Source organism: Silurus meridionalis, chromosome 2 (genome assembly GCF_014805685.1).
Source record: "Silurus meridionalis isolate SWU-2019-XX chromosome 2, ASM1480568v1, whole genome shotgun sequence".
NCBI lineage: Eukaryota > Metazoa > Chordata > Actinopteri > Siluriformes > Siluridae > Silurus > Silurus meridionalis.
The window spans coordinates 20,965,718-20,981,777 of NC_060885.1; the positions used below are offsets into that span (position 1 = coordinate 20,965,718).

The 16,060-nt window shown below is 39.2% G+C and overlaps 1 protein-coding gene across 1 annotated transcript in view; it reads left to right on the plus strand.

Moving 5' to 3' along the window:
- The window catches only part of gfra4a (GDNF family receptor alpha 4a), a 108,287-nt gene extending 95,411 nt beyond the window's left edge, over nt 1-12,876 (plus strand). The window contains exons 4-8 of the mRNA XM_046864056.1: nt 5,063-5,408; nt 6,572-6,681; nt 7,646-7,780; nt 11,924-12,108; nt 12,456-12,876. Coding sequence (XP_046720012.1) covers nt 5,063-5,408; nt 6,572-6,681; nt 7,646-7,780; nt 11,924-12,108; nt 12,456-12,590 — 911 coding nt within the window. The 3' untranslated portion in view covers nt 12,591-12,876. The remainder of the gene's footprint in view (nt 1-5,062; nt 5,409-6,571; nt 6,682-7,645; nt 7,781-11,923; nt 12,109-12,455) is intronic.
- Nucleotides 12,877-16,060: the final 3,184 nt, after the last annotated feature.

The window sequence follows — 16,060 nt, forward strand, 5'->3', positions numbered from 1 at the left end:
CTCCGAGGGTGTCGTTACGGCCCAATGTCCTGCCAAAAGTGCCCCTGTGTTCCTGGTCTCCACCATGGACGTCGCTCGGCCTCCGGCCTTCGTTGTGGACGGCGTACGGTTCAGGTTCCCCGCCGTGGAGGTCGCGCCACCGCTGATCTCCGCCAGGAATTCTGCTCAGCTTCCGGTCTTTTCGAGGGCCGTTGACCCGTTCTGATCCCGACCGAAGACGCCATTTCGCCTTGGGCCCCTTCCAATCTTCCCCTGTTCCGCTGCAATGCTCACGAGGCCTCCTTTGTCCCGGGTCGGTTGGAGAGGTCTTCCTCAGAGTGCCCCGCCCCGCCTGGCGTTGGTGGGTTTTGGGGCGTCAGGTGCCGCCCCTGGAGGGGGGGGTACTGTCAGGGATTCCCCTGCCACGCCTCCCTCGGCCGCTGTCAGGGATTCCCCTGCCACGCCTCCCTCGGCCGCTGTCAGAGATTCACCCTGCCACACCCCCCTCAGTAGCTGTCACGTTGCCTCGTTATCCTTTGCCGGCCATGACCACCGACAGCTGTGGCTCGTTATGGACTAGACTATATAAACTCACGTTCTCAAGTCACAGGCTGTCAGTTCTTGAAGGTCATGCTGGTGATCTCCTGGATTCCGCACCACCAGCCTTTCCTGCTGGTTCTGTCTACGGACTCCGTCCCCGAGAGGATTACTCTTCGCCTTAGGACTTTTACTTTCGTTTTCGGACATTGCTTTTGCTGTGGTTTACGCATCCCGAGCGGATATCCTTTGTTTGCTTCTCTTCACAATTTGTGAGAGGTTTTTTTGTTGAATAAACTATGATTGATTTACTTCTGCTTCCGCGTCATGGTCATCAGCCTGACACATGGTAACATGCAAGCAATATACTATAATCATGCTCAATGTCCATTAAATGTGTCAAAGGACAGGCAGGCTCCATAAACTGAAATATTCCCTAAATGGGGTCAAGGGGGAAAAAAATGCATTTTGGGATAATTAAATAAGAAAGCAAGATTCAGGTTTAAAGATACAAGTTTGAAGACACAATAAGACCAAGACACAGCAAGGTCTACACAGCCTAAACTCTGAAGTGTAAACTGCAACAGACTAATGACAGAAATGGAATTATGACTGGAACAAAAATAAAGGCATATTGCAAAATATAAACAAAAGCACTTGGAGAACACAGAAGCATTTGCTGTGCTGGCAAGAGCGTTGCACACAGAGAGGAGGGATGTGGGACAGTTATATTGATGAAGAAGATATTTTAGAGCACATTATACCCATGAAACATAGTATATTTTGAAATACAGTTTACATGTTTTACACTTATTTAATTAGTGTAAAAGTATGTTATTTTTACTGTGAAAATTGGGAGTTTAATGCAAGTAATAGTAGGCAGTATATGCCATGCTCTTATAATACCGCCATAATCTGATCTGTTTTGAGTTTCAGGATATTGATTAGAGAAGAATATCCAGTAGACTGAGGCCATCAAACTGAACTGAAACAGGGAAGAGATTGAGAAAAAATTGTTTTAAAGAATGATTTATTTTTTTTCCCTGACAAGTAATCAACAGCAATATCCCTTGCTTTAATGTCAGATTTACCTGTAAATAAGATGTTCGACCAGTTTTATTACTCAATGAGAGAGGCCCACACAAAAGCACACGCTTTCATTGCACAGTTTATGTATGTTTGTTTGAGTGTGTGGGTTTGTGTTTAAGTTAAGGCTGGAACAAGGGAGGCTGTTAAAACAAGTTTATGTGATTCTATGATACAGACAGAACGTGTGCCTGTAGTAGAATAAATAAGCGCTGGTATAAGGAAGATCAGCAGCGTATTGATCAGTGGCCTATGCTGCAGAAAAGTATTCAGTAATGATGGATGAAAATCAAATAGTGACAAACGGCTCTCTGATTAGAATCCTTCTGCACACATGGCTGTGACTGGAATGATAGAAAATAACGTGTTGAAGAAGAAAAAGAAGGTGCAGAAGGCGACAAAGAAGAAGAAGAATTAAAAAAAATGTTAAATCTGTCTAGAAACAAGTCATGAATCCTTCAGAGCGCACTTTACAGTATAGGGGAGCTGCTCAGCACAGTCATTTTAGAGGGTTGTTCTGAACTGATTTGATTAAAAGCATTTACTTTGAATGGTTGTTGAAAATGGTAATTTTTTTTAAAGAGAACAACACTTTAACTACAACATGAAAAAATGGCCATGGCAGCAGGTGTGCTTTCTAATAAATAGGGAAGAGAAAGTCCAAATATGAAATATTTATTAATATTCAATTTTAGCTCACATGCACAGCTGAAATAACTTAAAGAGGTACTGTAGAAAATGTTTTTTGGGCAGGTTTTATGTTTCATCACTAGTTAAGGTCAAAGCTAAAAACCTGTTACTTGTGTGTTTGTGTTTGTTTGCCTTTGCAAATGTACACATTTATTCTAACAGAGACTCCTAAATGAAATTGCGTGGGCATGTTTTTGTTGCTTAAACCATCTGTTCATCATTAATATATTGCAATACTAACACTTGTATACATGTGACTGAGCAACAGAAAAACAATGCCTTCAGGTCATGAAATGGTATTGTGTTCCAAACGGCAATTAATGGATACTCTTATGGAGGGACATAATGTAGTGTGGAGCATTTGAATGGAGTATGGCAAAGAAGAAGAAGAAGAAGAAAAAAAGAAGAAGAAATTGATCAGAGAGAGGAAATGGTAATAGTAAAAAGAGTCAGAAGATGGAGGAGACTGAGCGAGCGGATGGGAGAAAAATGATGCAAGAGAGAATGATAAGCAGAGCTCTGTAGCGGTAATGCTACCAGGCTGTCTCAATGGTCTACATTAGTCTGCTGTGAAAAATGAAGCAGCAGCAGAAGCCATCTCAGCTGGGACATTCTCCCTGATACAGAGACCAGACTCATTCAACTTTTATTCCTACTCATGTTCTATTCATTAGCAGCACACGGGCCATGGAGGACTGGCATCCCCTTATAGCTAACCACATCCTATATTCATTAATAGTGCGTGAGGATTTGAAATTAGTGTTGTGTTGTAATAGGGGTGTGAATCTCCTGTTTGCTTTTCTCTCACCATACACAGACTATAGTATAATACAAAAACTATACAATTAGACAATTAATGATTTGATGCACTTCAGTGCACCACTTATCACTACTCTATGATCCAGTTTAGCACGGATACGATTTGATTGAGGCTTGATTTAGTTCCAACATGGGAAAAATTAGAAGAGAGGAGTTTACTCTCTCTCTTCCTCTGTCTCTTACTCTCTTTCTCTTCCTCTGCTTTTTCACTTGCTATCACTTTATTATCCGTATGTGAGAAAGAAGTAAGACAGGGTATTATTTATCAGGTGTTAATTTTGTAATATATTTTCTGCAGTAACAACTTCAATAATGGCTTTAGCAACACCTTGAAAAAAGCATGTTAAATGGGAAAAAGGCTTTTGTATGTAGGTGCAAAAAAAGACTGCTTTACTTTTACTCTGGGTGATAAAGTAGCACATGCAGTACTACACTCTGGTTTCTACTTTTTACAAACCTCATATAGGATATGAAGGCAGAACAGAAAGACTGAGACTCTTCACCTCAGCAATTTACCTGAGCTTGCCTTCCTGACTGCAGCATGCTCGTGTCGGCAGTGAAGGAGTGATTTTGTTATTGATGCGCCTACAAAAAGCAGCTGGACAAGAAAAGGCTGCAGAGAAATGTCTCCTGCCACTGCAGAGCTAGTCCATAAGTCATCAACCATATGACTCACTTCCTTCAAAAAGTGTAGACCACACTGCCAGACAACTGATAAACTCTACGGACCACAAATACACTTCCTCAGAAATGGTTTACTTCTCAAAACTATATAATAAATAATAAATCGCACAGGTTTTCTGTTTTGGTTTTCTCCAGAAGTAGACTTTTCCAGATTTTCAGATATAGTTCTGTAATATACTCTGCTTTAAGGCAATGATTAGGAAAGTTAACAGTGGTTTCACAGTGATTTTTATATTTTTCAGCACTGGACAGTTCCTCTGTAGGTATTGTGAAACTAAAGGGAACCTTTGTATGGAGTCAAGTATGTGCCAGAACTATTAAACAAAATAAGATAATTTAATTTAATTTATCAATTCAATTACAAAGAGCAAACACCCAGAATTTTATTGGCTAAATAATTGGGAATGACATGCCTCTGATACCACAACCAGGCCTGCTCAGGGATTCACAGTGTGTCACTAAATATTGCTTACTGATCAGACTGAGCTGGAATACTAGAGCTGGGCTTGAACATTTTGGTTGCTACCTGTAATCATTGTTAGAAATAAATAAAGCTTAGAAACTTATTTTATTTCTAACAATGCTTACAGGTTTGTGAGGCTTATTTTGTTTTGCTTCTAAATGCATTTTTTTGCAGCTTAATTTATATTTTGTTTAATTGTATTGACCTACACATGCCAAACTGTGACAAAAAAAAAAAAAGCAAAAGATTATTTAAGCTGCAAAAGAAAAAGGCATTTAGGAGCAAAACAAAATGCTCTGGCAAAATACACAAACCAAAATGACATCTCTTTAGATTTTGAAGCCCAATATTTTAATATTTATAATATATATATATATATATATATATATATATATATATATATATATATATATATATATATATATATTTTTTTTATTTTAGCATTAATTTGGTATTATTAATTTGCTCCACAAAGCAGTGTGCCGGTTCGACTGTTAAATAAAGTTTTCAAATTGCACCCTGAGACACACAGACTAAAATTTTCTATATAGGATTCTGAATAACAAGTTAAATTACTGATGAAAGACATTTTAATACATTTTGCCATGTTGTTTTTGCTATTTATAACTACACCAGCTATGATTCATAATAGCTAATTTAGGGTTTTAAATCCACATCAGTGTATATGTTGGCACTTGGTGCTCGTTCTTACATGCAGATGCTTACATACAGAACCTCACCTACATGCTCCATGAATGAGCCAAATAATCGATGCCTCTGCTTCTCCTTCACCCTATTCTGCAGAGTCTGACGCAGGTATGGCGGCGGTGAATCATTGTCTGGATGCGGCTAAAGCCTGCAATGTGGATGACACGTGCCAGAAGCTGCGCACAGAGTATGTTTCTGCCTGCATCGCTCCATCAGTGAGAGCCGGTTCTTGTAACCGTGTCCGCTGCAACAAAGCCCTGCGAAAGTTCTTTGACCGTGTGCCACCTGACTACACACATGAGTTGCTGTTCTGTCCGTGCTCAGACACGGCATGCTCTGAGCGCCGTCGCCAGACCATCGTCCCAGCATGCTCATATGAGGAAAGAGAAAAACCCAACTGCCTGGCTCAGCTCAGCATCTGCGAGGATGACCTTGTGTGCAAGTGAGTGCACAATCCATGTAATACTAAGCTCGCTTTCATTTCTTTTCACCAAACAACGATGGATGATTTACAGCCTAAAACCTCAATATCATATTAAATGGTACCAACCAAAACCTGTCTAGGATGTTGGCAGCAGTTTTTGGATGTTGTCAAGAGGCATCATATTTTGACATGTTATTTGACATAATATTTAGCAGTCCCACAGCCCCAGTTTCGGTTAAAGGGAAGTGGTATAGTGCATAAACATCCTTCTGCTTATTGCTTTTCAGCCATCTTGTGGTATGGGGCTGTTCAAGAAGACATGGTACTTAGCTAGTAAATTAGAGTGGGGCCGAGAGGGAGTACTCTGACAGCAAAAGTCACTCCATAAGACTCTCATTGGAGTTGAAAATGAGAGCTCAGCTCCCTATCCCTCGCCCTCACACACACTCTTCATGTCGCAAACACAAATGCTTTCATCTATCTCTCCTATTGATCACAATCCTAGCACTCTCGGCCACTGGCATGCATGAGACACAGCACATCACACAGCATGTGCACTTACTGCCACTACCTTCTCATTATCATACGCAATCAGGACTTATAGACAGCCCCTTTAATCAAATGGCTGATTTCCGTTACTCAGTTCTCTTGACTGGTTAAATGTCTGGAAGCAATGGCAGCACTCCAGCAGTTTTTTGTTATGCCTGCCATGTGGCTGATGACAAAAAAGAGACACAACAAATCAGAAGGTCTGTGTGTGCATGCAAGTAGTGAGAGAAAAACAAAGAGAGGATAAGTTTGTGTACAACAGGACAGATCATTTTTGGCACATTCCATCCACCTTTATTTCTGCCGTGACATCTGGTTTTAGCAGAACTCAACAGATTGCATGTAATACAAAAAATATGGTGTATCATTTTTATGTTCTTAATTAATTCGATAGATCAGAATGGCTGCTTTGTCATTGGCACATGTTTCCATTGTCTGATTATTTGGAGAATGCTAATGCCAAGAAATTTTGGCCGGATTGACCCAAACTACCTTCGACTTCCTCATACACAAGTGGAAAGGGTGGGTGTGTGTGCGTGTGTGCGCGTGTGTGCGCGCGTGTGTGTGTGTGTGTGTGATGGAGGAATGTGCTGGCTGGTTGAATGATGGATGTGTTGTTATGATTCCCCCAGATCTCGTTGGGCCCAGTTCAAGCATGACTGCCAGCCCTCAGAGCTCACTGCCAGTGGCTGCCAGCAAGAGAACTATGGGGCCTGCCTCATTGCCTACACTGGTCTGATAGGTGAGAATGTAAAAAACATTTTAAAAGAATCAGGAAAAGCACAAAAAATATTTAAGCATACAACACTTCGAACAATTTCATTTTAAAAGCTATTTGTTCACTTTATCTAGTTGACTTCTACCATTGAGTATATATGCTTTATTATGATGTTTAAGTAGAAGGGTCTATAGTCTGAGAAAGTGGAAAAGGCAGGGGTGTAGGAAAAGAGATGTAAGGAAAAGTAGAGAGTAGGCACATGACCTAGTTCTTTAGCATTAAAGCTTGTTGTAAGATGTGCTGTGCAGATGTTACACTTTTGTGTTCAGGACAAAAGAAATCGATGTCTTTAAACAAGTCCATCTCAGGCCACAAAAGCACCAAAGTGCAGCACTTCCACTTTCCCCTTTTTCAGCTGAAGTCAAGTCTCTCTCCCCATGCAGACAATGAGTACTACAGCGGCGTTTTTATCCCCTACAGAAAATGCTTGCACACATCTCACAGAGCTAGAACTGTCTAGAAAAAACTACAATCTCTAGTTGACATCCATGCAGACAATTCACAATGGATAGCAGAAAAAAACACATATACAATGTAGTCATTTTTTCCTTTTCCCGTCTCTCTTTTCTCTGTCTCTGGGCCTCTCACCCACACACATTGTACAAAGGTGTGAAGGTAAAGATTTTCCGAACCTTTCAGCACCACCACAGCTGTGATGACGGAGTAGTAGATAAAAATGATTGTCTAACAATGTGTGAAATCACTGCAAACTGGGTTTCTGAAAGGCAAGCATGAGGAAGAGTAGTCTCTCTTCAGAGATGCCTGCACACAGTGTTCTGGAACATTTCAGACCAGTCACATTTCAATGCAGTCCACACAGTTAGGAATATTCCGACTAGGAAGGAATAATTTTGCTTGTATTTATTTATTTATATTATAAATGATCATTAAATGTTCTTTCTTTCTCTCTTTCTGACTTCTTCTGCAGGAACCACTATCACCCCAAACTATTTGGATAACTCCACATCTAATGTGGGGCCGTGGTGTTCGTGTGCAGCCAGTGGGAATCACAGGGAGCAGTGCTATGACTTCCTTATCCATTTCCATGACAACATCTGTCTAAGTGAGTCTCTTTTCTCTTTTGTTTAATGTACTAAATATGGCACTTATTGCATATAGTAGCACAAACCTGAAAAGTGGTTGACTTCACTGTTGTCACACAGGTGCAATTAAGAATAGAGGGCCACCATTACCATTTTCTCTCCCTTTCTGTTATTTTAAATATACACAAGATTACTGATGAACATGTTCACAATGTATTTATGCACATCACAGTTTTTCTCTTGAAGTTGTGACTTGATTTTCAGCCCTCAAGAAAATAGACTACATGTACAAACCTCCTTGTTCCAGTGGAGGTCATGTACTAGAGCTAAGAATATCATTTGGACCAGAATGCTATTAGGCTCGAAAAGCAGAAGCTTTCTGTATAAAGTTTTACCCTATAATCCTGAGTGCTTAAAGCATGATGATGTACAGTATAATTGGGCCTGCTGTCTTGGATGGGAAGGATGGCACTATTTTCCTTTCTCTCTGTTGATTAGTGCAGCACCAGCTGATCACAGACGTCTATCTGTTCATGTAAACAGATGCACAGTTGCACTTATGTTGTCATGTGAGCAACAGATTTAAATGTCTCAGAGGAAGCACTTGTTAGTGCTTTGCCAGGGTGTCAGCTGTCATGTGATTACAGTAAACCTACATACTAAATACAAAGATTCTGTACAGTATGTTGTTCAGTAACAAATATAGCACTATAAATGTTGGGCTAAATGTCTCATTTTTAGAACCCAGTTCTGGTTTGATATATACAACAGAACACATATTGAACCATGTATTGGTTCAGTATGACTAGTCATGGGTCATTTCCCACATATTTCTGTATTTCTGGGTTATTTTGCCTATTTATAGATATTTATGACCCAGATGGGGATTTATCATTTATTTACCACTTTATTCTAGTGGTCATGTTGGATCCCAAAACTAACCTGGGCATGAATCACGAATACCAAATATGGGTCACAAGGTCCATCACCATCCACTTATTTGCAACATTAGCTGAGAAATAAGGTGCATATCAATTTTCTGTTGTACATTAAGCATGTGATGTTCCAGGAGTAAAAGTAAACCAAATACTGACTTCTAATGACAACCCAGGCATTATGTTGCATTAAGAAAAAGTTTGATTAACATAATATTTATATATATATTATATATATTAGCTCAAATTCCCTATATGGATTGCACCAGGGATTGAGTTATGTAAAACAAATATAGTCTTTTTCTAAAGAGGCAAGAAAAAAGATTTTTCACAAGAATTTCACTTATTATTTTCAAAGTAAATGATGCAACATTTTAGCACGAAATCATTAACCTAGTTCAGATACAACACACTCCAGAATTCTGGAAATTAAAAGTTATCTTTAACATATTAAAGCAAACTATTTTAAATATGTATTAGCTTTAAAGGTTGTATGTCCTATTACCCTTGGCAGTGTTCCAAACCCTAAGAGTTCTGTGTGAACCCATGTCTATGTAAACTTTGGTTAGCAATGGTTATTTTGAAGCTGACTCTAAACTACATGATCACCAAAGAAAACCGTTGTGGAGGTAAGAAGCCGTGACAAAGCATTTTTTTACGTGACAGCTTTGGCTCACAGCTCAATGGTATGACACAGTGTAGCTTGGCTGCTTACAGTAGTGCTAACTCAGAGGCAATAGTGAGAAGTGATCACAGAGTCCACTACCAGCCCTGAAAGTTCCTGCTCTCCAGCAAGTGTCTATTTCTGAAATGTCTGCTACTGTATTTTAATTGCTCTGGGTGCACACTTCACTGCTCTCTCTTTCTTTCTTCCTGTCTCTTTGTCTCTCTCTCACACACACACACACACACACACACACACACATTGTCAGAGGCTATGGCTTGTGAGAGAGCGAGTGTGTATTGGTTTGAGTCTAAGCGCTGACTCTGATGTCTCAGTAATTGCGTGTAATGTGGCTCCCTGCAGTAAAACTAATGGTGCAAAGAGTCAGAGAGTTGCAAAGAGGAGAAAAGCAAAGATCAGCGCCGAAAGCAGCTGAGGTTTTATTTATTTATTTATTTATTTAAGAGTGAAAACTCATTTAGAATGAACCTCATCTCACAGGTGTACCACTAAATGACCATCATCCTCAGTGCAACATTATGATTCTCTATATACCTACACTATTACACATGAATGTAAATCAACAATATATATATGTATGTGCTGTATAAATGTATGACTGTTTTCAAATCATGTTAATCTGCAAGCATGACACTTTACCTATTATTGATTGTCTGTAAAGAATTCACTGGAATTCTGTGTGTGTGTGTGTGTGTGTGTGTGTGTGTGTGTGTGTGTGTGTGTGTGTATAAAATTTTAGGAGATGTTATTTGTTCAGAGGCACACCGTCTTTACAAATTTTCTTCAAATGTATTATTTAGGCAAAGGCTGTTATTTAGACAAAACAAATGTATTAAGACAAAAGCTGTTTACACTCAGTTTAGTCATTGCCTATTCACATCCTGTAGCTTTGTCTATCTATGTTGCACCATACCATTCGGCAGTTAGAGCAACATGAGATATAACACCTCACCTACATTTATCTAGCTATAAATCTATTATTATTACTATTCAGCTACTTAGATGGTCATATCAGGGCAGTGTTGTGTTTGGGTAACTGTCTGTCCATGTAAATGTTCCTAGATAGGATTGTACCAAGTCTGTTAAATATATGCACTATTTTTATTTTTAAGGGAGTGAATACTGTATCTGTACTGTGTAGCCAATTGCATTTTCACACGTGTATAAAAAGACACTTCAAACATTGACATGTTGGAAGAAAAAAATTATTTCTGGAAAAAAAATGGAAAATATATGAAATCTGTATTTTACCAGAACAGCTGTGCACATCACTAGAATTAGAATCCCATAATGTTTTATTCACCACTGGTTCTTTTCAGCATTTCACACTCAGCTGTCAAATCACATGCTGCATTCCTTTGCAAAACACTGAAATGTGCATCTATTTCGTTAATAACATAATATAGCCACTAACAACAAACCAGTTTTTTGTAAGTGTAAAATCCCTCTGTGTTGCTGACCCCTCATATATACAATTTTGCATGCCAGATGATTTCGCTATGCCACCAATCATTTTCATTTTGTTGGAAGAAAATACTCTAGAGAGCTTATTCATTTCAGCCCGGCACTCACTCCACCTCCTGATTCCACTCATAACATTTCCTTTTTTTTCGAGGCGCGCGGCTCATTTGTGAAATCAGGCAGTGCTGTGAAGAGCAAATATCTATAGAGGCTCCTGCCATCAGTGGATGAACTCCTGCAAGTTATGCATTATGCCAGAGTCCTTGTAATGGGATTTGTCCACTCAGTGGACATCTTGGCAGCACTCCCAGACAGCTATTTTAATTCTTATATCTACTTGAATGGGGATATCCAAATACAAGAAACAGACAACATTTATAGATGGATTTAATTGGCCGTTGAAATCTGGTAAACATTCATGTGTTGTGGTGAGAATCCAAATTCTGGTAATATCTTCACTCTGTATTTTATCATACTGTCTGTAAATATGATAACTATTAGAAGTACTGTTTTAGGCATATGGTGTTTAGGTGCTTAGTTTGTTACTGAAATGTTCACAAGAAGAGTGTAATGACAAGCTATGACTGAACCAGTAACTGTGTGCAGCACCAAAATGTAAGGTGTTATTTCCGCATCAAAATCTCTCAAAAATAATTTAAATTATATTTTATATGTTCAAATAAAGCCACAGTTTACCGTACTTTGGTCACTTAACAGAATGAGTAAGCAGTTAATTGGTAGTCATGTGAATTTACAATGGTAAAGGGAAAGTCACCCTTGATTTATTTAGCTGTGGGTACAGATATATTAAAAAAGCAAAAGCTATTCAGACACCCCCAACCACACTTGACATTCTGTGAATGTGAGTCCACTTTTTCGACTGGTAATTGATCTGTTGCTCATTGACTGTGCACTGGCTATGCTGAATGCTTTTCTTGGAAAGCGGTGCCTTGACTGCATTGTAAGCCTGGTGTTCAGAGAGGCATGGCAAAAAACACAGGTTAACTAGAGAACGAACTGAAGCAAGAAAAAAAAATACAGCGCTGATTTTGCCTTTTCTCTTCTTACATTTCTCAAAACAGAAAACGCAATCCTCGCCTTTGGCAACGACACTGACTCCAAATCACCAGCTAACCAGCCAGGAGCAGGCAGTCCAATGCCCAACACTCCCAATCAACACCATGCGACCAGTACCATAACAACCACCACCATCTCAATAAACGTGGAGAGCCAGCAGAACATCTTCCATTCGCAAATACCCACCCAGGTAAAAATAAATAAAACTGTGTCACCTGATGATTCTGGGTGGTGCAGTTTCTTTCTGTGTATGTGTGAGTGTGCAGTTGAGGTTTATGTAGGTCAATTCCTGCTGCGCAAGTTACTCTACTAATGCAAGATACGTGACCAGAGGGTAAAACAGTGGGCGTGATGATAAATGAAAGGAGGTAGACCAAGCAAGTGAAAAAGAAACGAGAGGCGACAAGGCAGGCAGAACAGACAGAATGTCAGTACAAACAAAAATGACATGAACAGACATGCAAACTCATATGCATCATGGAGACCTAAATTCCCTCCATCCTCTGTTTTCATTTATTTTTTTCCCTTTAACAACAGATGAATGAGAGAGACAGACTACTGAGTGACTCTACCCTCCCATTACCTGATCTGTACAACAGCAGCCCTGGATGCATTGACCTGGCAGTGACAGCTTTTCTCCCATCCATCCTGTTGCTGGTTCTTCATTTCTAAAATCAAACCAGCCAATCACAGCATCAGCAGCATGGAGTTGGGTTGGGGCAGTGTGTGAGGCTTTTTCATCAAACCCCTTTGGTGAGCGAAAAAGACAAATGAATATAAGAGCACAAAAAGAGAGAACTATCCAAAAAGACTGTGACCCAAGTTTCCAGTCCACAATGTGAAATAGTGCTTTATTTTATGTGTACAGTTCTATGACTGATACTTTAGACTGAATTGGGGTAAAGAGAGAGAGAGAGAGTGAGAGAGAGTGTGTGTGTGTGTGTGTGTGTATATATATGTGTATTATATATATATATATATATATATATATATATAAATAAATAAATATATATATATATATATATATATATATATATATATATATATATATATGTGTGTGTGTGTGTGTGTGTGTGTGTGTGTGTGTGTGTGTCTATGTATAAGAATTTCTATGAAGGCCTATGTGTGTGTGTGGGGGACAAACAGAAAAAAAAAGAAAATGAAAAAAGAACGCACTTTGCAGTGCAAAAAAAACAAATACTTTTTGTGACTTATCATATAGTCCCTAATCATTATTATTCCAATGTGTTCCAATTTGAGAAACAGTGATTTTGGTACATCGGTACTGAGAAATCAGGTCAGTTCAGCAGCATGTGTAAGGGACAAAGCACAGTGACGAGTGTCTCGTTCAAGAGCTGTGATCATACACTAGTGTTTGCGGAGATGATGACTCACAGGATGATGCTTTATTCTGATGGAATCACAGGGATGTTTAAATAATATGATGTACTTTATTTTTGTAATGTGTAGAAAAAAGTCAATTTCTCATTAGTGACATTCTCTATTGATACAGTCATGATTTTTTTGTCTTCAGTGAACTCTGTGAACTACACACCTTTGTTTTACCCTCAGACTTACTGAACTGCCATGTGTTTGAACTTTTCAGTGGATTATGAGTGGGGAAAAAAACCTTTACCTTTCCTTTAAAACAAATGCCATGCAGAACACACATACTGGGATAAAACACAAGAGTTTACACTGAACTGAGAGCTTATTCCATAAGCTCACCCCCTGGATGTGGGTTCACAAAAATTCCACCTCTTAACCACAAATGAACCTGTGATGCATGGAATAAATCAAGCAGGCCAGAACCAGCTCATATTCAGTTAAGCATTGAGTGGAATACACAAACTCTGTGAGTGAGGTGGCTATCCTGGCATGATTGGTGTTTCTCAATGTGACAGAGAAGCATCTTGCAAATGGATCTACTCCTGGGCTTCTCACACATGATTGGTTCATAGAGAATTGTGTGAAATGCAAAACAGCTATGAGTGATTAGACGAGCACACAAGGTATACATCAGTGGAGCATACTAAGAATCATGCAATCAAAAAGACATGTCAGAGTCACAAATCCACACTGGTGTGTGTGATCTTCACTTACCTTAACTACAAGCCCATCAGCAAACTGTAAAAAGGCAAAATTGGAACACTGAGGATTGGAAATGCTTTCCTTTTCAAGTAAATCCAGGTTCTATTTACATCATGATTGCACTGATGAAGGATCAGATTGTGAACAATTTGATTCCACAGAGCTTCTTGTGTAGCAGGACTAATGCTAATGCTACATGTTGGAGGTGGCAGTGTGATGGTGTGAGGAAAATGTTCCTTAATGTAACACTAAGACTTTACCACACACACACACACACACACACACACACACACACACACACACACACACACACACACACACACACACACACACACAGCACAGCGTACCTGAGCACAACCCCACCCTTTCACAGTTAGTTACATTTTACAGGAAGTGGATACTTTCAAAAGGATAACATATCATATAACAGCATATGTTGCTCAATGGCTCCAGGAAAATGAGAGCAAATTGTTATTGCTTCGGTGGCCGACACAATTCCCAGCCCTCAACAGCAAGACTGAGGCGCCACACACTACTAGGCACTTAATAATCTGGCAACACTGTGGCATTGAGGAAGGTTAAAAAAATTGCTGTTTTTAAAGAAGGTCTACAAGAATTAGTTACACAACTAACATACATTAAATGGCTTCATTTCTCTCAGTTTCTGGATGTCATTATTCACTTTCACACAATGGCACTTAAAACACTGACACCTGACTGCATGGACTGCAGGAGCAAGTGGATGTGGAAATCTAAATAGCTGTTACAGCAGCCAATGGAAAATAAAACACAGCTCAACAAAAAGTAAAACCTTCTGTGTATTTGATATGCAGGAGCCAGATCTCTTTTTTTTCTTTTGCTTGCTGCTAAATCGATTGACCAATCAACTACTTGGGACACAAAAAGGATGTGATGTTGGCAAGTGGGCAGGGTTTGTTTGATATAATTGTAATTTCTTGAAAAATAAAGTTGCCATATGAAGATGTACAAACTGCACAAAGCATGTTCTTCAGCATACACTGTCTCAGAGAGTAACATGCATTTTCTGTTGTTGTTGTTGTTGTTGTTAGAGTCTAACCTTTGCACAGATTCCTGTCTGAAGTTGGGCTGAATGTGTTTTCAGGATATGGGTCAGCAAACACGGCTGTGCCTTAAATCTGGCCAGCAGCAAACGAAAAGAAAAAAAAAAAAAAACATTACACACCAATGAACTGCTTTGAAGCCTTCATGACATATCTAATTATTCCCTCAAGCCCATGTGTATATATTCTGAGTTTCCTTTTTTATTTGTCCTGTGTGTTCATATTCCCAACCTCCAACAGCTGATGTCATGTGTCCTGCCTTGCATTCAGAAAGCAGCTCTCTTTGTAGGAAGCGTGATGGAGCGTCATTTGCACACTTCAAAGATAAAAGCTTCCACTCTCCATTAGCAGGATAAGACTAATATGTTATTTTGACCAAATTTCAAGGCAGCGTTGCATATATCATTTAGGTTTGAGTCCATAATTCTGTTCAGTAGTAGCTCTTAATCCAAATCTGAAAAAACATCAGACAGAATAGCCTCTCTAACCACAAAAATCAAAGACTGTCGGTTACACTGGCAGCTTTATAGCTCGACTGACGTAACCTGACAGCAAGTGTGAAATTAGAAACTTCCTGCTGTCCCAGGGACAAACAGAATAGCAGAGATGTAGTCAGTAATAAGGGCTACCCTGTTTTGAGTATCCATTTCCTTAATAACTGAGACATAAATCTTTAAATAAAGCACAATAGGCATAGCTGAGATTGTATAGGAAACTATGTAGAATTACAATTTGTATATTATTTTATTATATTTCATTTAACACCATTTGGCTATAATATTAACATTACCATCAGGCTGCTAGTTATAGACTCTACCTTGCTGCTAATATAGTATGGTTCCTTGTATAATAGACATACTATCTTCCATTTATGGCATTTGGCAGAATCCCTTATTCAGAGCAACTTACATTTATCTCATTCAACTAAGCAGCTTTGGGGTTAAGGGCCTTGTTTAGAGGCCCAGAGGT